A 25,883-nucleotide genomic window follows, 5' to 3' on the forward strand; every position below is an offset into this window, starting at 1 on the left:
TCTCCTGCCTCAGCCTCCTGAGTAGCTCGGATAACAGGTGCCCACCACCACGCCTGGCTAATTTTTTGTGTTTTTAGTAGAGACGGGGTTTCACCATGTTGGCCAGGCTGGTCATGAACTCCTGACCTCAGGTGATCCACCCACCTCAGCCTCCCAAAGTGCTGGGATTACAGGCGTGAACCACAGCACCCAGCCTAACTTACTTTATTTTTAAGAAAGTTCTTTCTTTTCTACTTCCTGTTTCCTGCCAGTTTTCTCTGTGGACAGGTTTGTAGGTCCAGGATGGCTTTCAGATTCCCAGTTCAGGAGTTTCCACTCCTGAGAGCATTGTGAAGTGCAGCTTCTCAAATGAGGGTCAGCAAGGGCAGGATCCTAATTCCCCGCTTGCTGCCCAGGTTCCAGAGGGGCCTCCTCTTCTCCCACCAGGTGTCTTCCTGAGGCTGCCCCGGGGCGAGGGGTGCATGGCCCCTCCCTGACATCAGCACTGGCTCGCTAGGACTTGGTGTCTTCCCGTGGAGGCTGTGACGTTCTCTTTGGGGAGCTGATTTTAGGTCAGCCTTAGCGTCTTTGTTCCCACCTCCTTCCTCGCTTCCCTGCAGTTTTTCGGATCCGTGTAGCGCTCTGTGAAGGCGGGCGTGGAGAGTGCATGCTGGAGGTCGGTGTTTGCTTTTCACCTTACGGTTACTTTTAAGTCTAGGGGGTTCTGTGTCCTCTAGTCACGCTGAAGGCCTGGGATTTCTGCGGCCCACCTGTTTCTCTTATTGATCCATGTGGCTTTTGGGGGCCGCGTGCAGAGGTGGGTTTAGGTTGTTGCTGTGCTCTCAGCCACCGAGGCACTCCTCCCCGTGCTGGGATGAGAACTTCTTATGGACAGGTTGAGGCCACCAGTGTCCTGCCCTCTGTCTCTTGTTGCTGGAGTGAGAGGTGGCCTCGGTCCAGGTGCTGGTTTTTTTGAGGATACCTGGCTTTCCTCCTGCTTGCTCTGAGATTCTCTCATCCTTGACGTCCTGCAGCTCCGCTGTGCGTCTGGTGTGGGCTGATTTTTCTTAGACCTCGTTGTACTCTTGAATCTGAAGATTCAGATCTATGAACAATTTTGGGAACTTCTCAGCCCCAGCCGCAGCCCTATTCATTCTCTATTCATTCATGCCCCTCCCCTATTCATTCTCCGGCTCTGCCCTCCTGCTCCTCCTCGATTTCCTGACTTCGTGATCCGCCCGTCTCGGCCTCCCAAAGTGCTGGGATTACAGGCTTGAGCCACCGCGCCCGGCCCCCTGCTCCTCCTTTTGAAACCTCCCCATCGGGTGGGAAATTTCTTGTCTCTTTTTCACACTGGGTGGTGCTCTAGGTGCCGCTCGGTTCACCCCTTGTCCCCTTAGTGCTGCTAATCAATGGTTGAGATTGCTTAGTGAGTTTCTTACTCAGCTGCCCTGTCTCTCATTTCTAAAAATGCCAAGCTCTGTTTTGGATGAGTCTGCATTTCTTGACAGTGTCTTGTTCTTTTCTCACGTCTGGAATTCTCTATTTCTGTCTCTAACCGTTTTATCCACACGTCCTCTAACTTCTCCACTCCACACTCGTGTCGTCTGAAGCGTCTGGAGCTCGGCCCTGCACTCTGCTGTGCTGGTGTGTGTGAGGCACGCACATCCACCCTCGGATTCGCTGCTCTCCCCGGCGGCTCCGTCCCGAGCTCTGTGCTGTTGGCACCAAAGCGTTTCCCTCCCAATCGGAGGAGCTTTGGGTTTGCTTCTGCTGGTGCCGTGGGAACGTTGCCAGCCAGGGACACACTTTTACACTAAAACTGTAGCTTGCGCATTTCTAAACCAAGCACATTAGGTAAAATCCAACCTTGTGAAATCAGCCTGGCATCAGGAATTCCTTGGGGAGATGCTCCCTCACCCTGATCTGGGCCAAGACAGACCAGCTCCCTCGAAGGGCCTGTGCAGTGGGGGCTATTTTTCTGGTTCTTTCCCTGAAAGAGGCTGAGAGGGTCAAGGGTCCCGGCTGTCTCAGGGCTCCCAGTTCCAGCTCTCTTCCTGGCTCCTGCCCACAGCCCCCTGGCCCCATATTGGTATCAAAGCCCTAGAGCCCTGGTCCCAGGCCTGGCACCTGTGCCCAGGGGAACTGTGGCCCTCACCGAGCCACAGGGTCCCACTTCCTGGCAGTTGGCCTGGGGACTTGCCTCACGCCTTCATTGATTAACTCCCTCACTCCACAAATATTCACACACGCTGGAGCGTCCGCTGCCTGCCAGGTACCGGGGGCAGCAGGGAACACAGCAGACCCAGCTCTCCCCCCAGTGAAGGTGGCTGGGCAGAGGTGCGGGCCGGGGCGGGGAGGAGGCCGAGGTGCAGGGCCGGGGCGGGGAGGAGGCTGAGAGACCCAGCCTGACTGCGCTCTGGGTGGCGAGGCGAGCGTTCACCCTCTGCAGCTCTAACCCCCGTGTGCTATGGGTCATGTCCTGCAGCTTTGACCCCCCGGGCCCCCTGTCCGCCGGGATGTCCTGCGAAGTGCTTGTCACCTTCAAGCCCATGGTGAGTCAAAGGGGCCGTTCTCTCTCAAAGGAGAGGTGGCGGTGGGTGGAGCCCGTGATTGGGCGTGGTGGTGCAGACCATGACGGAGGAAGGATGCACTTGGCCTCTCAGTGAGGATCACGCAGGCCCGTTTTGCTGTTTTAGTCCCAAAAATACACTTGACATATTCCTAAAATGTTGGGCAGAACCGCAGTGCAGCTCCTCTGCATTAGTGGCCGAGGGCATGCACTCTCGGGTCTAAGTCGGGAGGGCTGGGATGTTCTAGGAAGCCCTGCCGGTGTGCGGCCCTCCTGAGATACCCTCTGCGGACTCCTTCCCCTGGGGTCACCTGAGCTGGGCGGGTGGCAGGTGGCCCCGGCCCAAGCAGCCACAGCACGTGTAACGGGCTTAAGTTACAGAAGGGCCGGGAGTGGTGGCTGATGCCTGTAATCCCAGCACTTCGGGGGCCCGAGGTGGGAGGGTTGCTTGAGCCCAGAAGCTCAAGACCAGCCTGGGCAACATGGCGAGACCCCGTCTCTACAAAAAATACAGTTAGCCAGGGGTGGTGGCGCATGTCTGCAATCCCAGCTAGTCGAGAGGCTGAGGTGGGAGGATCGCTTGGACCCCAGGTGCGGGTGGGTAGAGGGGGGTTGCGGTGAACCGAGAAGGTGCCACTGCACCCCAGCCTGGCCAGCAAAGCCAGACCCTGTCCAAAAAAAGAAAGAAAACACACAAAAGTTATAGAAGTTTATGGTGGTTGGGGTCGTTTTATTTCTTAGATAAACAAAGATCTAGAAGGAAATATCTCATTTTTGGCTCAGACGGGCGAGTTTTCAGTTCCATTGAAATGTTCAACAAAGAAATGTTCGGTGAGTTCAAAGGTGTCCGAGCCAGCATTTCTCAGGGCATCCTGGCTGGGAACCCCAGTGGGACGGCATCTCCTGGGAGGGGGTGCGGGTAGGGCGGGGACCAGGGGGAGGCTCCAATCTCCACCAGGGGCCGAGCCCCTTCTTCCAACAGCAGCTTAGGTGGGCCTGAGCCGGACCTTGGGTGGGGGTCTCGAACATGGGGCACTCGGACCAGCGCTGGAAAAATGAGACAAACCCTGCTCCGTGTGGATCCCAGACTGCAGGGCCCGTGCCTCAGAGGAAACCTTAACATCCATCTGAGAAGGCTCCAGTCCTTCCTACAGCTCTTGGAGGGGGTCACCCTTGATTCTTTTTAATTAAGAAAAATTTCAAGCATAGTGGAAAACAGACAGAACAGCAGAACGAGGCTCCACGTGCCTACAACCCAGACCCCGCATCATCCTGGACCCCGCATTGTCCCAGACCCCACATTGTCGGCCTCGGACACCTTTGCTTGGTCCAGCAACTGCTGTATCTGTTGCTGATCCATTTCAAAGTACATTAGTAAAATGTCAACGCTTCACCCTCAGAAACTTCAGCATGCATCTCCAATAAACCAGAAACCCACACACCATTGTTCACCCCCCCTCGCCCACGCCTGCTGAGTAATTAGTCAGCTCGCACTGCACCTGCTACACAGCAAACGGCTCCTGGCTCAGCTGCGAGCGTGAGGCCCCCTGCGGCCAGCCCTGTCCAGGCTGGACTCCAGGGCGGCAGCTACGGCAGCACGAGCATCTCCCAGAGGACAGTGGGGACATCATATCTCCTAAGAATTCACGGGCCAAGGCAAGTCCCACAGCCCAGGCCTGCGTCGGCGGGACAGGGAGAGGCCCATCCTTGCATTAGAGGAGGAACAAGCTGGGGCAGGTGAAGGGCAGAGGCCACGCTGTGTCCCCCTACCCCCAGCAAGATCAGCAGACGCCCTCATGGTCACCCGTGGTCCAGGCCACGCTGCCCCCAGCCACCTTTGATGAGCACCGTGTAACTTTCTCTGTCGTGTGCTTCCGCCTTCACCACGTGTCACCGTGGGGAGGGGCTGCTGCAATCAGAGTCACTGATGGTGGTGGAGAGAGAAGTGTTTTCCTCTCAGTTTCTTCGTAGATTCGCCGACATTTGCGTATTTAGTGTGTTCCAGTCACTTTAGTCTCCCTTCCTCTTGGCACTCAAGTGGCCTTGCCGTGGCCTTGGCAGCCGTGGCCCCGCTGGGGTTCATGCAGGAACCGCCACCGTCCTAGGGCACCCGAGCAGCCCCTTGCCCTGTGGCCGCCGCCTTCTCCTCAGAGCAGTCGCAGTCCAGGCGGCAACTCCGCTGTGCGGGTTCTTGGTGAACCAACACTCAGGCCCAGTACACAGAGCACCAGGGCCGGGGCAGCAGGAAGTCCCCGCCCCAGCGACGGCCGGGCTCCGGCTCTCTCCTGCTCAGCCTGGGAGCGCGGCAGGAGTCTGGTGCTGGCCGGCTCCACTCCGGATCAGCGTCATGGAGCACATGCCCAGCGTGGCCCTGGGTGTCCTGGCCAGAGCTGCCCCGGCCTCTCCCGCGTTTGGTCTCTGCAGTGTCAAGTGCTCCTCTGTGACAGGAGCACCGAGACCCTCGGCTCCCCTGAGCAGGGGCTTGCTTCTCCCAGGGGAGCGTCCAGGCTGGGGACTGTAAAAACGGTAAAGCCCTGTCTGAACGAGGGGAGAGCAGGGCCCAGGCGGCGCAGGGGGAAGGAGGTGGCCTCCCTTGGCTGGATCCCGGCCGCCCTCTGTGAACCACGTCTATTTGCGTCGGCAGCCCCTGGTCCTGCCCCTGGAGCAGGAGCACAGAGTGGGGAGCCACTGGACCTCCAAACTCAGAGCCCAGAAAAGCCTCCCAAGGAGGAGCCACTGGGCAGAGCCGAGGTGTGGCCCAGGCCTGCATCCTTAGCCAGCGCCAGAGCTTCTGTGGCCTGTGGCCCACGACGGGCATGGTGAGGCACCGCCACGGAGGGCGTGCTCCCGTTCTGGAAGGACACTCCCTGGGTCCCTGCATCCAGAGTCCGGCTGACCGCGCCCAGGAATGACACCATCCACACTCAGGAACTCCAAAGTCCCACGTCCAGGCTCCTTGTCTAGGCCCTGCGTCCTCTCACCGAACCCTTGTTACTCCTTGGCAAGGGGGTTCCTACCTTGATGTTCTTAAAACCGGACTCGCATGCCGCACCTCGTCATGAGCAATACACGCCTGATTTCCGGGTTGAATTGTGTACCTGCTTGTGCAGTGCACAACACGCACAAATGCTCACGGCAGCCCTGCCTGGAGCCACGTGCGGCCCTCGCGCTGGGCACCCTGTGGGCCTGGCACGGTGGCCCTGGGTTCACTCTGTGTCCTCTGGCAGCTGTCCCTCGACAAGGAGCTCATTGACTTCGGCAGCTACGTGGTGGGAGAGACCGCGTCTCGGACCATCACACTGACCAACACTGGGGGCTTGGGCACGAGTTTCAAGTTCCTGCCAGCTTCAGAGCCCTGCGAGACCGACGACTCCCAGTCCATCCTGAAATTAGTGAGTGTGCCGTTCAGCCATGGGGGAGTGTGGGGCCCTGCTCCCCAGATCCAGTCCCATGTGGGTGAACAGGGGTGACAATATGAGGATGTCAACAGTGGGCCTGGGAGGAGGGCAGTGTGGGGGCCTCCTCAAATCAGCCTAAGCAGAAGAGACCAGCTTCCACAGAACACCTGGTCACCTGGCCTCAGGGGCAGCAGCAGCAGGACACTCCCTTTCTCAGGCATATAGCAGCAGGGGCGCTGGCCAGCAGCTCCAGGCCTGAGGGCCCCAGGAGACCCAGCCTCCCCCGACACGTCTCTGAAGCCCCAGGCGTGGGGGTGGGAGGGCTGGACAGTCGCATTCCATGGCTGCAGCTGCACCCGTTCCAAGCGTGAGCACGTCTTGTCCTGTCCCGGGTATGGGTGTCTCAGGGCTCAGGTGGAGAGAAGGCTCAGCCTCTAGCCAACCGAGGAGGAAGGAGGATCAGACCAAGAGGAAGATGCAGCTCACACTCCCAGGCTGGGGCAGCACAGCCATGCCCACCCGGCCTAGAGCGAGGGAGGCTGAGGGGTGACCCTGAGCCTCTGGGTGAGCTGCTGCTGTGATCCCACAACCAGGACGGGTGAGACGAGAGCAGGCAGCCAAGGAGGCAGCTGAGGGGCCACGCTGGAGCCAGGGCCCAGCCCCTGACACGGCCTGTCCTCGTGGGAGTCTGGGCAGCTGACTGGGGGAAGGAGGTGGGAAACCTCCCAAGCCAGGACGTTGATTCTCCTCTCCAGAGCAGCATCCTGACCTACGAAGATAAAAGCTTGTATGACAAAGCTGCCACCAGCATATCTGAGCAGCAGCTAGAGGGCACAGAGTCCTCCCAGGCGGACATGCAGAGCCGGAAGGAGCTGGAGAAGCTAGACAAGGAGCAGGAGGAGGAGCAGCCCACAGGTGAGCCGGGTTGCCAGGCCAAGGCAGGGTGGGCGGGCAGCGAGGGCCCCAGGGCAGCATTCCAGGGGGCTGAGGGGCCCAGGGGAGGATTGGAAAGGAGAGAATTTCCCCAGGCCTTCGATGTTCAGTGACAGTTAAGCAAGAAAATATTCGTATGTGCCACTAAGTGTTGTTTTTGGAGTGCACTGAAAGGTATGCTCACGTTGACACTAACAGAAGACTTGCAGGCACCTCCAGCATTGGCCCAGCAGGCCCAGCACGGGCCACACGGGGTGGGGAAGAGGCTCTGCAGTGCCCCCTGGAGAGGCCGGGCTGCGGGGGCTTCTGTCTAGCTCCACAGCTGTGGCTGTTGTTAGATTTGCACCAGCGGGAAGAGGCGCCGAGAAAACAAGCGGGTCCTACCCTCCCCACTCCTCCCGCCCTCCACCCCGCCGGCGTCGGGAATCACTTGCGTCTCCTCCTTGCTTCTCTTGATCGTTTTCCCACATACACATCGAGATCCAGAAGCCTCTGGGCTCCTCCTGTCTGTCTTCGCGTGGTGCGAGTTCCGCGTGCCCTGCAGCGCAGCGTGGAGCTGGGCCAGTTCTCCACAGCCGGTGTGAGCCGCACTTCCGTGTGAGCCGCACTTCCGTGTGAGCCGCACTTCCGTGTGAGCCGCACTTCCGTGTGAGCCGCACTTCCGGCGAGAGCCGCACTTCCTGTCCTCGCCACTGCGTGGCGTTTCCTTTCCTGAGAGAGCTTCGGGTTCTAGATCCGTCGTCCTGCCAGCGCACGCTTGGGAGCATTTGTGGTACACACTGTTGCAAACGCGGCCACTCTGCACTTCCCCTCAGGCCTGTGTGTGAGTTCCCACAGGGCACGGGACTGGGGTTCATGCCGGCATCACAGGGCATAGCCAGCCTCACTGGCATCAGCTAATATCAAAGTGAGTTCTTTTTCTATGGAGACAGGGTCTCACTCTGTCGCCCAGGCTGGAGTGCAGTGGTGCAGTCACAGCTCACCACAGCCTCGACTTCCTGGGCTCAAGCAGTCCTCCTGCCTCAGCTCCTGAGTAGCTGGGAGTACAGGCACACACCACCACACCTGGCTAGTTTTTGTATTTTTTGTAGAGACGGTTTCACCATGTTTCCCAGGCTGATCTTGAACTCCTGAACTCATGCTATCTGCCCACCTCAGCCTCCCAAAGTGCTGGATTACAGGCATGAGTCACCTCGCCCAGCCCACCGAGTTCTTTTTCAAAGTGGTCGTGTTAAGTTTACACTCCCACCAACAGTGTACGAGACTGTGCTGTTCAGTGTGGCTGTCACTGCAATATCGGGCTGTTTAAACTTAAATTGATCCAAATTAAATAATAGTGAAAATTCAGGTCCTCCTCCACAAGGGCCACATTTCACGTGCTCCACACACGTGACCTGTGGGCAGCAGCTGCCCTACTGGACAGCCCGGAAGCCCAGCTCTGCCTGGTCACAGAGGGCTCTACAGGGCCACACTGGGCTTGAGGGCCTTGCGTCATGTCCTCAGGAGGGCGAGGTCAGACAGCCCGGGGCTGCCTGTCTGGAGGGTCTGCACCAGTCTGCCGTTGAGATGTTGCTTTGTGATTTCGCAGATCACCAATGAGATTACGTGTCTTTCCATGGGCCCATTTACAAGTTGTATTTTCTTTGGTGTGACGTCTCTGTTTAAGGCTTTCCCTCGTTCTGCTGTGGGGTTGTTTGTCTTCTTCTCATTCAATTCATAGGAGCTCTTCGTGCACCCGGGTTCCAGCCCTCGTCCCTGAGGAATGTTGCAGGTGCTGCCTCGAGTCTGTGGCTGGGCCTTCCTCTCCCTTTATGATGTCTTTTCTCAAATCAAAGTTCTTCAGTCCAGTCTTTGCATATTTACCAATCATTTCTATTGGAATTTGTTTTTTATGCTTTTTAGGCGATTGTTTCTCCTCCAGGGTCATAAAGACATAGGACATCGCTTTTGTGTTAAGGTGTACGATCCACCTCAGATTCACTCCTGCTTGTGGTGGAAGTCAGGGCTGAGGTTCATTTCCCCTGGCGCGTGTTCGTGTATTCCACGGCACAAGTGGACTCTGCTATCCATTCGATCCATTCATTGTCCGTGCCAAAAATCAATTGACTAGCCAGGCACAGTGGCTCACACCTGTAATCCCAGTACTTTGGGAGGCCGAGGCAGGCGGATCACTTGAGGTCAAGAGTTTGAGACCAGCCTGGCCAACATGCTGAAACCCCGTTTCTACTAAAAATACAAAAAATTAGCTAGGCGTGGTGGCGGGCGCCTGTAATCCCAGCTACTCAGGAGGCTGGGGCAAGAGAATTGCTTGAACCTGGGAGGTGGAGGTTGCAGTGAGCCGATATTGTGCCATTGCACTCCAGCCTCGTCTATGATAGTGAAACGCTGTCTCAAAAAAAAAAAAAAGAGGCCGGGCGCGGTGGCTCAAGCCTGTAATCCCAGCACTTTGGGAGGCCGAGGCGGGTGGGTCACGAGGTCAGGAGATCGAGACCATCCTGGCTAACATGGTGAAACCCCGCCTCTACTAAAAATACAAAAAACTAGCCGGGCGTGGTGGCGGGCGCCTGTAGTCCCAGCTACTCGGAGGCTGAGGCGGGAGAATGGCGTGAACCCGGGAGGCGGAGCTTGCAGTGAGCCGAGATCGCGCCACTGCACTCCAGCCTGGGCGACACAGCGAGACTCCGTCTAAAAAAAAAAAAAAAAAAAAAAAAAAGAAAGTCAGTTGACCATATCAGCATGAGCTTATACAGTTCTTCCCTCTTTTTTCTGATTAATTGATCCATTTAATTATTCTTATGCCAGAGCCATTGTCTTAGTTATCATGGACTCAGACAAAGCCTTGAAGCCAGGTGGTATAAGTCACCCAACTTCGTTATTTTCTTCACAATATTTGCGTTAGGGCCTCAGGATAGTTTAGGTCCTTTACATTTCCACATAAATTATAGAATCGGCTTTTTTATTTCTACCAAAAAGCATAGCATGAATCTAATTGGCATAGCATTGAATCTATAGATCAATTTGGGGAGAATTGACATCTTAACAGTATTGAGGCTGGGCGCGGCAGTTCACACCTGTAATCCCAGCACTTCGGGAGGCCAAGGCAGGAGGATCGCTTGAGCTCAGGAGTTTGAGACCAGCCTGGGAAACATAGGGAGATCCCATCTCTAATAAATTTTTTTTTAATTAGCCAGGTGTGGTGATGTGCCTTTGTAGTCCCAGCTACTTGGGGGACTAAGGCAGGAAGATGGCTTGAGCCCAGGAGGTCGAGGCTGCAGCGAGCTGTGATTGCACTACTGCACTGTAGCCTGGGCAACAGAGAGACCCTGTCTCAAAAAAAAAAAAAAAAAAAAAAAAAAATGAGTCTTTTAATTCATAACCATTATCTCCCCATTTAACTAGGTCTTTGTTTTCTTTTCTTTTCTTTTCTTTTTTTCTTCTCTCTCTCTCTCTTCCTTTTCTTTCTTTTTCTTTCTTTCATCAATATGTTATACAGTTTTGGTCTGTTTATCCAGTCTGACAGTCTTTGACTTTCTTTAGAACATTTAATCTATTTAAATGTGTTGTGATGATTGATACATGTGGATCCGTTTCTACCATCTTATTTTGTGCTTTACATTGGTCTTACTTTTTTGTTTCTTTTCTTTCTTTTTTTTTTTTTTTTTTTATTTTATACTCTGGCCTTTTATCCTCTCTCTTTATTTTCTTCTCTACTCATTACAATGACCCCTGGCCTTTGAATTGGCCTCAGAACTGGAAACACCTTGATCAGGCCCAGTGGCTCACACCTGTAATCCCAGCACTTGGGGAGGCCAAGGCAGGTGGATCGCCTCAGCTCAGGAGTTCGAGACCACCCAGGGCAACATGGTGAAACCCCATCTCTACTAAAAATACAAAATATGAGCCAGGAATGGTGGCAGGCGCCTGTAGTCTCAACTACTCTGGAGGCTGAGGCAGGAGAATCTCTTGAAGCCAGGAGGTGGAGGTTGCAGTGAGCCATGTTTCTCGTGGAATTCCCTGCATGCTGAGCCAAAGCTGTGCTCTTCTGAGGGAGGCTGCCTGTGCATTGGCCACTCACCAACACTCTTTCAGCCTGGACGGTATTCTCTGCAGTTTGCGTGAGACAGTTTGCATCACACAGGCTGGTCTCAAACTCCTGACCTCAAGTGACCCACCCATCTCAGCCTCCCAGAGTGCTAAGATTACAGGTGTAAGCCACCACACCTGGCCATCAAGCAGATTTTCTGTACTGTGGGAACTAACCATTGGAACGCTTCATTAAAATGTGAATTATCCCAGAACTATCTATGGATGAATGCAGTTCCAACCAAAATTCCAGGAAGATTTTTTAATGGAAATTGACAAGCTGATTGTAACGTTTATATGGAAATCCAAAGGACCTGAAGTGACCAAAACAATTTTGAAAAATCAAATGTCAAGGACTTACACTACCTGATTTCAAGATTAATATAAAGTACAGTAACAAGACAGTGTGGTGTTGGACAGAGACAGAGACCCAATGGAACAAGATAATCCAAAAATAGACACACAATTATAGTCAACTGGTTTTGAACAGAGGTGCAAAGGTAATTGCTTGGAGAAAGAACAGTCTTTTCAACAAGTGAGGCCATAACAATTGGATAAACACAAGCCCCCTCATATAGTCTGGCTCTGTGTCCCCACCCAGGTTTCATCTCAAATTGTAATCCCGACGTGTGGAGAGAGGAAAGTGACTGAATTATGGGAGTGATTGCCCCATGCTGTTCTCATAATAGGGAGTGAATTCTCATGAGATCTGATGCTGTTATAAACGCATTCTCACCCCTCTCTCCCCTGCCACCATGTGAGACGTGCCTGCTTCCCCTTCCAGCCCCCATGACTGTACGTTTCCTGAGGCCTCGTCAGCCAGGTGGAACTGTGAGTCAGTTAAACCTCTTTCCTTTATAAATTACGCAGTCTCGGGCAGTTCTTTAGAGCAGTATGAAACAGACTAATACGCCCCCCTCCAATTTAAATTTAACTTGTTCCTCATACTATAAACAAAAAATTATCAAAATAGATCATGTACCTAAAAGTTAAGCCTAAAAATATAAAACTCCCCCCCGAAAAAAGCACAGGAGAGAATGTGTGGCCCTAGGTGAGGCAAAGGTTCTTCTCAGACATAACATTGAAACTATGGCCCATGGTTTAAAAATTGTAAACTGGACTTCACCAAAACCAAGAACGTCTGCTCTTTGAAAGACACTATTAAGAGACTGCAGAGATAAGCCACAGACTGGCAGAAAGCATTAGCAAATCACAAATCTGATAAAGAATTTGTATTCAAGCTATGTAACTTTCAAAATTTAACTGGAAAATAACCCAGTCAAAAAATGGGCAAAAGGCTAGGCGCAGTGGCTCACACCTGTAATCCCAGCACTTTGGGAGGCCAGGGTGGGCGGATCACCTGAGGTCAGGAGTTTGAGACCAGCCTGGCCAACATGGCGAAACCCCGTCTCTACTAAAAATACAAAAACTAGCTGGACATGGAGGCAGGCGCCTGTAGTCCCAGCTACTCGGGAGGCTGAGGCAGGAGAATCGCTTGAACCTGGGAGGCGGAGTTTGCAGTGAGCTGAGACTGCGCCATTGCACTCCAGCCTGGGCAACGAGAGTGAAACTCCATCTCAAAAAAAAAAAAAAAAAAAAAAAAGGGCAAAAGACCTAAACAAATGCTTCACCAGAGAAGATATGTGGATGAGAAATTAGCACATGAAAAGATGCTCAGCACCATTAAACATGAGATGAAGAAAATGTCAATTAAAACCACAATGGGACACCACTACACACCTATATGAACAGCAAAATTATAAACAAAAAACAAAAAGTTTGACAATAGCAAGTGCCGGTGAGGAGCAGCTGGAACTCCAGTGCTGCCCCTGGGGATGCAGAATGGCACGGCCACCAGCGAAACGCTCAGCAGCAAAGCCAGACACCCACCAATGCCACTCCTAGGTATCCGCCAAGAGAAGCGAAAACTTAAACTCACGCAAAAACCTGTGTGTGAATGTTTGTAGAGAGCTTATTTGCAATTGGCAAAAACCTACGATCCTAATGTCCCACCCCTGGGGAGCAGATAGAGAAACTGTGGGGTCCCTGCCACGCAGCGCCACTGGGCAGCAAACAGACAAAACCTTTGACAGAGGCAGTGCCATGGACCAGTCTCTAATGCATCATGCTAAGGGGAAGAACTCAGTCACAAAACACTGTAAGCTCTGTGAGTCCATTTTTGTGACATTCTAGAAAAAGAATATTTTGGCTAAAAATGGCAAAACTGTAGAGACAAAATAGATACCGGTTGCTGGGGCAGGGGAAGGGGTTGACTAGAAAGGGGCAAGGGTGACACGGGCATGATGGGGCTGTTCAGTGTCTTGACTGCTGTGATGAGTGTACAACCACATGCATCTGTCAAAACTTGCAGAAAGTTCCACTAAGAAGAGTCCATTTTACTATATGCAACTTATTCCTTAAAAAAAAAAAAAAAATAGAAAAAAATCACTCACACAGGAACAACAGAAAGTACTGCCATTGACTGGGCACGGTGGCTTACACCTGTAATCCCAGCACCTTGGGAGGCCAAGTGAATCACTTGAGGTCAGGAGTTTGAGACCAGCCTGGGCAACATGGCAAAACCCCATCTCTACTAAGAATACAAAAAAAATTGCCAGGCATGGTGGCACGCATCTGTAATCCCAGCTGCTTGAGAGGCCGAGGCACTTGAATCGCTTGAACCCGGGAGGCTGAGGTTGTGGTGAGCTGAGATCGCACCATTGCACTCCAGTCTGGGTGAAGGAGCAAGACTCTGTCAAAGAAAGAAAGAAGAAAAAAGAAAGAAGGGAAGAAGGGAGGGAGGGAAAGAAAGGAAGGAGGGAGGGAAGGAGGGAAAGGAGGGAGGATGGGAGGGAGGAAGGGAGGAAGGAAGGAAAGGAAGGGAGGGAGGGAGGAAGGGAGGAAGAAAGAGAGGGAGGAAGGAAGGGAGGAAGGAAGGAAGGAATTGCAGCAGTCTTGCACGGTTCAGACATGGGTATTATTCGACATCAAAGATCAAATAAGGATGCTTAATACATTGAAAAGTACTGCATGGTGAGACTCCATCTCTACAAAGAAGAAAAATAGCCAGGCATGGTGACATGCATCTGTAGTCCCAGCTACTCAGGATGCTGAGCCGGGAGGATTGCTGGAGCCTGGGAAGGTGAAGCTGCAATGAGCCGTGATCACGCCACTGCATTGCAGCCTGGGTGACAGAGTAAGACCCTGCCAAAAAAAAAAAAAAAGAAGAAGAAAGAAAAGAAAAAATAAGGCCGGGCACGGTGGCTCACGCCTGTAATCCCAGCACTTTGGGAGGCCGAGGCGGGCGGATCACAAGGTCAGGAGATCGAGACCATGGTGAAACCCCGTCTCTACTAAAAAATAGAAAAAAATTAGCTGGGCGCAGTGGTGGGCGCCTGTAGTCCCAGCTACTCGGGAGGCTGAGGTAGGAGAATGGCGTGAACCCGGGAGGCGGAGCTTGCAGTGAGCCGAGATTGCGCCACTGCACTCCAGCCTGGGGCACAGAGCGAGACTCCGCCTCAAAAAAAAAAAAAAAAGAAAAAACTAGAATAAGGAGACCAGGCCATGGTAGCTCATGCCTGTAATCCCAATACTTTGGGAGGCCAACACAGGAGGATCGCTTAAGCCCAGATGTTTGAGATCAGCCTGGGCAACATAACAAGACCCTGTCTCTACCAAAATATATATATATACACACATATATGTATATAAAAATTAGCGAAGCATGGCGGCATGCACCTGTGGTCACTTGAAACCAGGAGGCCGAGGCTGCAGGAAGCAGTGATTGCACCACTGCACTCCAGCCTGGGCAAAGAGTGAGACCTTGTCTCTAAAAACCAAAAAGCTGCTGGACCCAGAATCTGACCACCTGGGCTCAGGTCCAGGCTCTTGTCGCCGTGGTGATCCTGAGGCAGCCAGAGTGGAGGGCAGCTGACCCAGCTGCACCCCTTCCACGTTCAGAACCGGGGGCCCTTGGCCGGGCGTGGTGGCTCACGCCTGCAATCCCATCACTTTGGGAGGCCGAGGCGGGCGGATCACAAGGTCAGGAGTTCGAGACCAACCTGGTCAGTACGCTGAAACCCCATCTCTACTAAAAATACAAAAATGAGCCAGGCATGTATCAGGTGCCTGTAGTCCCAGCTACTCGGGAGGCTGAGGCAGGAGAATGGTGGGAACCCGTGAGGCAGAGGTTGCAGTGGGTCAAGATCACACCATTGTACTCCAGCCTGGATGACAGACCGAGACTCCATCTCAAAAAAAAAAAAGAAAAAGAACAGGGGTCCCTGCGGCCTTTACAACTCCAGACCCCAGAAATAATGTGCACAGTGTTTTGAAGTCGTCACCCGGCTCCCGAAGAACCCTGCTGTCCAGACGCCGAGCCCAGGGCAGGCTCTGGCAAGCCCACGGGGGCTCCCCATGGTGGCCTGGCCTGGCTGGCGGCCCAGCTGTTCTGACCCCACCCGGCAGCGCGACAGAGGCCAAAGGAGAACGCCAACCTGCGCGTGGCCTCTCGAATTGCATCTATTCAGGTGCAAAGTCAACAAAAAGTCCTGCTCAGACTTGCAAGAAAACAGCTCTGCTACCCGGGGCCTTGCTGACCAACTGCCGGCAGGTGCCCCCAGAACCCAGCGGCAGATGGAAACCAAGAGCCTGCCACGGGGATGTGATGACTCAAACACACCAGCAGCAGGTACCCATAGGGAACACGTACGCTACATCTGTGGGAAGTTAGGTTAGCAGATATGATGGTAAGAGAAGAAACATCCCCAAAAGATGACACTGTTTTAGAATTTTCTGGACTTAGCTGTCCATCCCACTCCAGCCTCTAATACCCTCGCCCTGGGGCTGGCAGGTCGTGAGAAAATGGAGGTCCTTGGGAGAGGGCTTCCAAAGCCCTCCAGGCACCATGGGGACTGGCTGCACACCCTCTCTGGGCCTGGGTCCCCCAAGGGGCCACTATGGCCAGAAAGGACAGAGCCCAGGATATGGGTTTGGAGGTGGTGACCACGTCCCAAGGGGCCCTGGGCCACACACCTTCACCCTGCCAACCCTCACCTCTGGATCCCCCTTTTCTTCCAGAACCGGAGAGATTAACCACAGCGATACCTCCCAGCGAAGAGCAGATGGAGATCACGCTGGGGGAGGTCAGCCAGCTCAGGCCCTAAAACAGCTGCCACGATCCGAGACACCGCCCACCTTCCCCCAGCCCCAGCCGCACCCCAACCCACTGGCCCTCACCGCCAGGTGGCCCTTGCCTTTGACTAGAGATGGGCCAGACAGTGTCCACCGGGCACTTGCAGCCTCCAGGCCTCTCGTAATCTCAGCTGGCATGGGGCCACCGCCTCCCCAAGCCGGGGCTGTGCAGGACCCACAGGTTGTTTCCTGGATATGGGGCACTGGTGAGACGTGGGGTGGACGCTGGCCGTGGCCTCCCTGGCCGGGACACGGTCCTGAGCTCATGAGCAGGGGAGGATGTGGAGGAGTTCAGGCTGCCTCCAACTCCCCTGGCTGGGATCCCACGACAGTAAGTCCTCCAAGGGCTGGGCCAGGCCCAGGACATCTGTGGCCAAGTGGCCACCCAGGGACATGGGTCCCACTACCTCCCATCCTTTCAGCAGCGCACCAGTGTGAGGGTTGGGAAGGGATCCTGAAAGCCATGAAGCCTGGCAGACCCCATGGCATCTCTTCCTGTGCAGATAACAGAGGGGGAAATTGGCCCCTTCAGCTCCATCAAGGTGCCCATTAGCTTCACCCCAGTCGTCCCAGGAAACATCCAAGCCAGGTTCAAGGTCATGTTTAAGAACCCCCAGTGCCCAATGGTGAGTATTCCTGCTGCCATGCCACACGCACGCCCTGGCCCCTGCCTCCACAGCCTCGTGCAGCAGCTGCCCTTGGCCACAAGGTCGCCATTTGCCCATGCAGGGATGGCCAGTTAGTGGCACAGATGGTTGACACCACAGTTTACAACACACATACATGCACACTGGCATACACAGGCAGACATGCCTCTATGAGACACACACGCATGCCCATGCAAAAACATGCATGTATACACACGCACACATGCAGAGCCCCGCACACACATGCACACACGCAGAGCCCCCCACAGATACATGTACACACGTGCACACACAGGGCCCCCACGCACACGCGCACACACACACAGCCATTGTTCTTTTTTCTTTTTTTTTTTTTGAGTCAGGATCTCGTTCTGTCACCCAGGCTGGAATGCAGTGGCAGGATCACAGCTCACTTCAACCTCTAATCCCTGGGCTCAAGTGATCCTCTTGCCTCAGCCTCTCGAGTAGCTGGGATTATAGCTGCACGCCACCACACTGGGCTAACTTCTGTATTTTTCATACAGATGGGGTTTCGCCATGTTGGCCAGGCTGGTCTTGATCTCCTGACCTCAAGTGATCCACTCACCTCGGCCTCCCAAAGTGCTGGGATTATAGGAGTGAACCACCGCACCCAGCCCCAGGCGACAACTTTCTATGCTTAAAAATTCCTCTGGGCCGGGCGTGGTGGCTCAAGCCTGTAATCCCAGCACTTTGGGAGGCCGAGACGGGCGGATCATGAGGTCAGGAGATCGAGACCATCCTGGCTAACACGGTGAAACCCTGTCTCTACTAAAAAAAAATACAAAACACTAGCCGGGCGAGGTGGTGGGCGCCTGTAGTCCCAGCTACTCGGGAGGCTGAGGCAGGAGAATGGCGTGAACCCGGGAGGCGGAGCTTGCAGTGAGCTGAGATCCGGCCACTGCACTTCAGCCTGGGCGACAGTGCGAGACTCCGTCTCAAAAAAAAAAAAAAAAAATTCCTCTGTACCCCCTCTGCACCCCCATGGGCTGGGGTGGTTGCCTGTCCCAGGCTGTGGCTCCTCGCATCCTCCAAAGTGTTCAGAGTCCTCGGCTCACCCCACAGCACCAGGACAGTACCACTGCCTAGGTGGCTTTGTGATGGGCTGCTGCACTTCCCCAGCCCGGGGCTTGCTGGCCCTTCCAAAACCTGACTCATCCCCTCCAACCTCCTGAGGCCCCAGGAGTCAGTGCTTGGGGAGAAGCACTATCTCGGCTCACTGCAACCTCTGCCTCTGGGGTTCAAGCGATTCTCCTGCCTCAGCCTCCCACATAGTTGGGACCACAGGCACACATCACCATGCCTGGCTAATTTTTGTATTTTTTGTAGAGATGGGGGTCTCACCATGCTGCCCAGTCTGGTCTCAAACTTGTGGGCTCAAGCAATCCTCCAAGCCTGGCCTCCAAAGTGCTGGAATTACAAGTGTGAGCCACTGTGCTTGGCCATAGAAAGGTTTTTTTAAACACCTAAATGTTAATGAGTATGAAGCTGAGTGGTAGGTACTTGGCGATCCAGTATTCTGTTCTAGTAATAGAAGAACATTTAAAAAGAATATTTGGCTGGACGCAGTGGCTGATGCCTGTAATCCCTGCACTTTGGGAGACTGAGGTGGGTGGGTCCCTGAGGTCAGGAGTTTGAGACCAGCCTGGCCAACGTGGCGAAACCCCGTCTTTACTAAAAATACAAACATTAGCCTGGCATGGTGGCGGGTGCCTATAATCCCAGCTACTAGGGAGGCTGAGGCAGGAGAATTGCTTGAACACGGGAGGCGGAGGTTGCAGTGAGCAGAGATCGCACCACTGCACTCCAGCCTGGGTGACAGGGTGAGACTCCGTCTCAAAGAAAAGAACATCTTAAATGACATGATATGAAAAGTGCCACAGCCATCCCAAAGAGTTAGAAAACTCAAGCCCATGAAACATTCCTCCTGGGAGCTGTGTCAGTGCTCACCAACATCGCCGGCTTTGCCCAAAGAACTCCTGTTGCTGAGCTCACGTGTCCATTTGCAGCTGCATTTCAGGGTCACGGGCGTGGCCATCGACGTGCCGGTCTGGGTGCCAAAGCCCAGCGTGGACCTGAAGATCTGTATGTACGACCGGCTCTACCAGGACTCCGTGCTTGTGCACACACGGTGAGCCCCCCCGTCCACGCACACGGGGTGACTCTTGCACACAGGGTGAGCCCCCCCTGTCCACGCACACGGGGTGACTCTTGCACACACGGTGAGCCCCGTCCCATCCACGCACACGGGGTGACTCTTGCACACACAGTGAGCCCCCCCATCCACGCACACGGGGTGACTTGCACACACGGTGAGCCCCTGCCCGCCTGTGCACAGTGAGCCCCCCGGTGGCCAGCGGGGACACGGCACCTGGGGCTGCCACGGCTGCTGTCCAGGCCCTGAACGTCACCCTGTGTGGCAAGGTGGGTGCTTAGCACCGTGGTTGGGGAGAGGAACCTTGGTGGGGGTGATCCAGGGTCATCTGGAAGGTGCCAGTGTCATCACGGGAGGCGTCACGGGGAGGCAGGAGGGTCAGAGTCAGGCCAATCTGAAGACACCGCGCTGCACATTCCCAGCCCGTGCTGGGCCCACAGGAGTCGGACCGCAGGAGGGCAGGCGCTGCGAGAGCCGTTCCTACCCAGGTCACCGGGTGGGAGGTGCCTGTGCCTGGGGCCAGTGCCTGGGGCCTCGGCATCCACACACCCTGCTCACAGTGGAGTCTGCCGTGACCCGGGATCCAGCTGCGTGAGTTAGCGTGGCCGCAGTGAAGTCTGCAGTGACCCGGGAGCTACGTGACTTAGCGTGGCTGCGGTGACCCAGGAGCTGCGTGAGTTAGCGTGGCCACGGTGGAGTCTGCTCACCTCCGGCATCCGTCCTACCACAGCTTCTCTATGGCCTTGGAAACGTGACAGAAAGGGCCCGGGCGTGTCTGTCGGGCACTGTGGGCTGGGCGGGGCTCAGCTCCGTGGATGGTCTCCGGCTGTGGTTGTGCGTACCTCAGTGTAGCCGTGTACTCGTTTGTATAGACTCTGGCCCCACAAGGGAACCAGAAGACAGAGCAGCATCTGCCGGACAGGGAGGGCACGGTCTCTGAGCACCCGGGCACCCACCTCGCACGGGGCCCCAGCAGTAGGGGTGCAGAGGCCGGTGTGCCCAGACACACTGCGGGTGGTCTCTGGGTAGTGGTCAGAGGTCAGAGGCAGGTCTGTGCTGGACGGAGACGGGGCTGACACAGCACGGGTGACTCGCGTGGAAGCACAGGAGGAAGGAGAGATTTCTCACTGCTACACCCTCGGGGTCCCCCCTCGTGGATTGCCTGGGGCAGCTGTGGTGGGGCGGCCACACCACTGTGTTCAGCAGAGGCCCAAAGATGGGGAGGGGAGGGGGGCTTGCTTCACTGTGGGAACAGGCGGCTCCCGGTGGTCCTGAGGAGGCTGTTGGCTTGAGGGAGCTGGAGGTGGAGACCAGACAGACGCAGCCTCCCAGGTGACTGGTGGGTACCTTGGCTCTCTCAGGCACATCTTGGGTTGGAGGCTGCAGTCATCACCGAGGCCTGTGGCTGTCCCAGGCGCCCCATGTGCCCTGTGCTTGAGCCGCAGGATGTGGGGATGCCCTGGGCAGGAGGCGGGCAGAGCCCTGGAGGGAGGGATTCCACCCCTCATGTCCCCTCCAGGGCCCCGCACCCGGGGGCTGCCTGGCAGGTGCTCTTCCCAGAAAGCGTCCGGTTCCCGAGAGCCCATTAGGACCATGCTTCCGTTTCGATGTGGTTATTTTTAAGAATCCCTCATCAGATTTCATTTCAGATAAAACAGCTCTTACAAAGCAGGGCTTTGAAGACTCTGATTGTCGAGGTGCACGTGCATGCTTGGAGTGGGTGGGCTCTGAGCACCTGTCGGGGGCTTGCGCGTTAGAAATGTTTTAATGACTCCAGGCCTTGAGCACGCACACAGTCACGGCTGTGGCACCTGACCCAGTGCCCTGCGACGCGCCCACAGGTCGAAAGCTGCCCTGCGCCTGAAGTTCGAGGTGTGCAAGGAGCTGAGGGCCCACCTGGAGCTCCTGCCTGAGACAGGCTACATCCAGGCACAGTCGTCCTACTCCGTGCAGCTCAAGTTCCTGCCTCGGTAGGTGCCAGGACGCCAGGGCTGGGGCAGGAGGACGTGGGAGGATGTGGGCTCCGAGGTGCCCCTCTCCACTGGCCGCTCCTCTGATCTCATTGCTGCTGGGATCATCACCCTGCAGGGATGTGTTCTGGGGCCGAGGCCATGACACTGGGGGGCAGTCACAGCTGGGTCGGTGGTCTGTTTTGGTTGCTTTTGTTTAAGATGTGAGCCAAGTTGAAGTTCATTTTTTTGTAGAGGTTTCCAGTTATTCCAGCCTCGTTGAAAAGATCGGGAGGCCGTGCGTCCCCCAAGCATGGCCTGCGGCTCTCACTGCCACTGAGAGTCTGCTGCCTGCCGGGATAAGGTGGCCCAGGACACGGCTCTGGCTTGTTGCGGGCACCCTGCTGTCTGTGCACTCCCACTCTGTCTTCCCTGTCTTCATCCCTTTCCCGTAACTCCCTGGGGTTCTGTTTTGAGATCAGTGCACGCCTGACATTTGCTCCTTTACCTGTGTCTTGAGGGCATCCCTGTCACCCAGTCGTCCCTTGTCCTCTCCAATCCAAGGCTCTTTCCAGGCCTCCTGGGTGTATCCCCGGGTCTCTGCTTTTGCCAGGTGGACTTTGGTTACTGCATTTCAGCGTTTGTTGTGCTTTGGAGGCTGGACGTCCTATGTCTGATCCCAGCTCCCCAGAGCTGCCCTCAGCATCCGGGCCAGGACCGAGGTCCGGACAAAGGGTGCTCAGTGGAGCTTGGTGAGGGAGGTGGGCGCAGCAGGCACGACCTGGCGGGACTTGGAGGGGAACAGGGTGGAGCTGAGCTTTAAATCGACTGTTTCCTGGACTTGCCCCTGCCGGCCACCTGTCACAGGGAAGCTGATGTTTTTCTTTCTTATTTGTACTTTTCCTGATATTTCTATAACAACACTAACTTATGTAATCAGAGATCAAACTCTGATTAAAGTGAAAATGCATTTTCAAAGGGCTTTTTAAGATTCCTTTATGATGCAAACTCCATATTAATTTGAACCTTGGCTATTGAATTTTTTTCTGTTTATTTAAACACAGCTTTTGAGCCACAGTCAGTTGTGTTGCTCCTGGGAGTGACTGGCTACTTAGACTCAGACATGCCAGAGCCCTCGCGGGCCCACAGGGGCCACGCGCTCGCAGGTTCTGTGCGCGAGCAGGAGGTCGGCACGAGGCGTATCCCAGCACCAATGTTCCAGAGGTGTCGTACCTCTCAGAGATGTAGAAGCACCACTAACAGCGGGTCCTATTGTCATTTCACAAAATGGAAAGAGGAAAGCACGTTCACCTCTCTGCCTCTTTCAGACACTCCCTCCCGGAGGATGCGGGAAGGTATTTCGACAAGGAGACGCGAGTCCTGGAAGCCCCGATGACCATATGGGTGGCTGACCAGGTTTGTGGCCCCGATGACCATATGGGTGGCTGACCAGGTCTGTGTTGGGGCACTTTCCAGGGATGCTGGGTGCTCCTGGGGAGCAGTGGCTTTCCTGGGAGGCCAGGCGAGGGCCCCCAAAAGGGCCCATCCTCACTTGCCTTCCAGTGAGGCATCCAGTGGCCAGAGGGGCTTGCCTGCTGAGAGGGTGCTCATGGGCCAGAGAGAGGCCTCCGAGGCCTGCCCAGGCCAGTAGGGCTGTGTCCCAGGCACCCTCACCTGCATGTGCACACATGAGGGGTGCCCACACAGCTGCACACGTCTACGCGCCCATGTGTGCCACACACAGGGACACATGCACCCCACTCCACCTGCAGCTGGCTCTCAGCTGCCACCCCCCCATGTCAGGGAGTGGTCACCGGGAAGTGGGTGCTATTAAAAGATGGCCTCATCGTGTCCTGGAAACCGTGGACTGTGGCCACAAGGCAGCAGCAGTGGTCACGCCTCAGAGTTTGGGGAGCACTTGGTAAGTCTCCAAGCAGCTGCAGAGCGACTGCGCTCTTTGTGCCTCAGAACAAGCCAGTGGAATTCACCGTGCACGCCATTGTCACCACCTCGGACCTGGAGCTCAGTCCCTCGGAGGTGGATTTTGGCTACTGCACCATCTACGAGGCCATCAGGACAGAAATCAGCCTCCACAACCACTCGCTCCTGCCCCAGGAGTTTGGGTTCGTCAAGCTTCCCAAGGTACCTCCTGCGGCCAGGCCTGGGGCAAGAGGGGCGAGGCTGGGAAGCCCTGGGGACGGGATGCAGCGGCCACTGCTCCAGGGTGCCCACGCGTGGGCGTGTGGCCCAACTTCCGTCTCTCAGCTGCACCCCTACGCCTGGAACTCCCCACCCTGCACACCAGCCCTGGGCGTGCAGCCCAACTTCTGCCTGTCAGCTGCACCCCTACCCTTGGTCCCATGCACGTCCTGCCCTCCAGATCCCGCTCTCTGCTCTTCCTTCTGGAACTTTCCCCTGCTGGGGCCACACAAGGTAGCTAGGACGAGGCCCAAGCCTGGGCACCCCTCACCTTTCCCTGGGCTGCCCTGCTACCAACACCACCGTCCTCACTCTCCCCCCGTCTCGCTCTCTCACACACACACACACACACACACACATGCACATGCTCACAATCGCTCACGCACTCATACACATGTGCTCACACTCACACACTTGCTGACACTCATTCACACTGCCACACTCACACACGATCACACTAATCTCTTATGCTCATTCACACTGACACTCGCTCACAATCACTCTCACACTCACACACGATCACACTGATCTCATACTCATTCACACTCACACTCATTCACAATCACACTCTCACACACACACGATCACACTAATCTCTTACACTCACACACTTGCTTACACACAATCACTCTTACACTCACAATCACACTCGCTCACACATGATCATACTAATCGCTTACACACTCACACTCACACGTGGTCACACTAATCTTACTCTCACACTCACACTTGCTCACACATGATCACACTAATCTCTTACACTGACACATACTCGCTCACACACACTAATCTCCTTCACACTCACATGCACACTTGCTCACACGATCACACTAATCTCTTACACTCACACTCAATCACACTCATATCTTACACTCACACTCGCTCACACACAATCACACTGATCTCTTACACTCACACTTGCTCACACACGATCACACTAATCTCTTACACACACTCGCTCACACACAATCACACTGATCTCTTACACTCACGCTCACACTCTCTCACACACGATCACACTAATCTCTTACACTCACACTCGCTCACACACAATCACACTGATCTCTTACACTCACACTCTCGCTCACACACGATCACACTAATCTCTTATACTCACACTCGCTCACACACAATCACATTGATCTCTTACACTCACTTGCTCACACACGATCACACTAATCTCTTACACTCACACATGATCACACTAATCTCACACACTCACACATGATCACACTAATCTTACACTCACACTCGCTCACACACAATCACACTGATCTCTTACACTCACACTCACACATGATCACACTAATCTCTTACACTCACACTCGCTCACACACAATCACACTGATCTCTTACACTCACACTCACACATGATCACACTAATCTCTTACACTCACACTCGCTCACACACAATCACACTGATCTCTTACACTCACACTCACACTTGCTCACACACGATCACACTAATCTCTTGCACTCACACTCACATGATCACACTAATCTCTTACACACACACAATCACACTAATCTCTTACACTCACACACAAGATCACACTAATCTCTTACACTGACATACACTTGCTCACACAATCACACTAATCTCTTTCACTCACACTCGCTCACACACAATCACACTGATCTCTTACACTCACACTCACACATGATCACACTAATCTCTTACACTCACACTCGCTCACACAATCACACTGATCTCTTACACTCACACTCACACTTGCTCACACACTATCACACTAATCTCTTGCACTCACACTCACATGATCACACTAATCTCTTACACTCACACTCACACAATCACACTAATCTCTTACACTCACACACAAGATCACACTAATCTCTTACACTGACATACACTTGCTCACACAATCACACTAATCTCACTCACACACACACTTGCTCACACAATCACACTGATCTCTTGCACTCACACTCGCTCACAATCACACTAATCTCTTACACTCACTCTCACTTGCTCACACAATCACACTAATCTCTTACACTCACACTCACGATCACACTAATCTCTTACACTCACACTCGCTCACACACAATCACACTGATCTCTTACACTCACACTCGTTCACACACAATCACACTAATCTCTTGCACTCACTTACACTCGCTCACACAATCACACTAATCTCTTACACTCACACTCACATGATCACACTAATCTCTTACACTCACACTCGTTCACACACAATCACACTAATCTCTTGCACTCACACTCGCTCACAATCACACTAATCTCTTACACTCACACTCACACACAATCACACTAATCTCTTACACACACACTTGCTCACACACAATCACACTGTTTCACTCACACACACACTAATCTCTTACACTCACATCTGCTCTCACACACATTAATCTCTTACACTCACACTTGCTCACACACGATCACACTAATCTCACTCTCACACAATCACACTAATCTGTCACACTCAGACTCACACTCACTCACAATCACACTAATCTCTTACACACACAATCACACTAATCTCTCACACTCTCACACTCACACTCACAGCCCTGCTGCACATATGTCCATGTGGTCTCCCCATGACATTCCCTCAGAGCACTCTTCCATTTCCAGTTTGTGGATGTGCAGCCCAACGATGGGTTTGGGACGATCCTGCCCCTGGAAACGCTGCAGTTTGATGTGATCTTCCAGCCCACCAAGGCCGAGGAACACAGCTTCAAGCTGACCTGCAAGTCTGAGATCAACCGGTG

The 25,883-nt window shown here is 54.3% G+C and overlaps 1 protein-coding gene across 4 annotated transcripts in view; it reads left to right on the plus strand.

Annotated features, from left to right (window-relative positions):
- Positions 1-25,883, plus strand: part of CFAP74 (cilia and flagella associated protein 74) — a 78,121-nt gene that overhangs the window by 38,081 nt on the left and 14,157 nt on the right. For all 4 annotated transcript variants that reach the window (XM_073007932.1, XM_073007931.1, XM_073007930.1 and 1 more), the window contains 11 exons: positions 2,468-2,534; positions 3,293-3,382; positions 5,779-5,943; positions 6,705-6,864; positions 16,045-16,109; positions 16,662-16,784; positions 18,833-18,954; positions 20,820-20,948; positions 22,256-22,343; positions 22,896-23,069; positions 25,747-25,880. In XM_073007932.1, the coding sequence (XP_072864033.1) occupies positions 2,468-2,534; positions 3,293-3,382; positions 5,779-5,943; positions 6,705-6,864; positions 16,045-16,109; positions 16,662-16,784; positions 18,833-18,954; positions 20,820-20,948; positions 22,256-22,343; positions 22,896-23,069; positions 25,747-25,880 (1,317 nt within the window). The remainder of the gene's footprint in view (positions 1-2,467; positions 2,535-3,292; positions 3,383-5,778; positions 5,944-6,704; positions 6,865-16,044; positions 16,110-16,661; positions 16,785-18,832; positions 18,955-20,819; positions 20,949-22,255; positions 22,344-22,895; positions 23,070-25,746; positions 25,881-25,883) is intronic.

This window comes from Chlorocebus sabaeus, chromosome 20, assembly GCF_047675955.1.
Source record: "Chlorocebus sabaeus isolate Y175 chromosome 20, mChlSab1.0.hap1, whole genome shotgun sequence".
NCBI classification, from domain to species: Eukaryota; Metazoa; Chordata; class Mammalia; order Primates; family Cercopithecidae; genus Chlorocebus; species Chlorocebus sabaeus.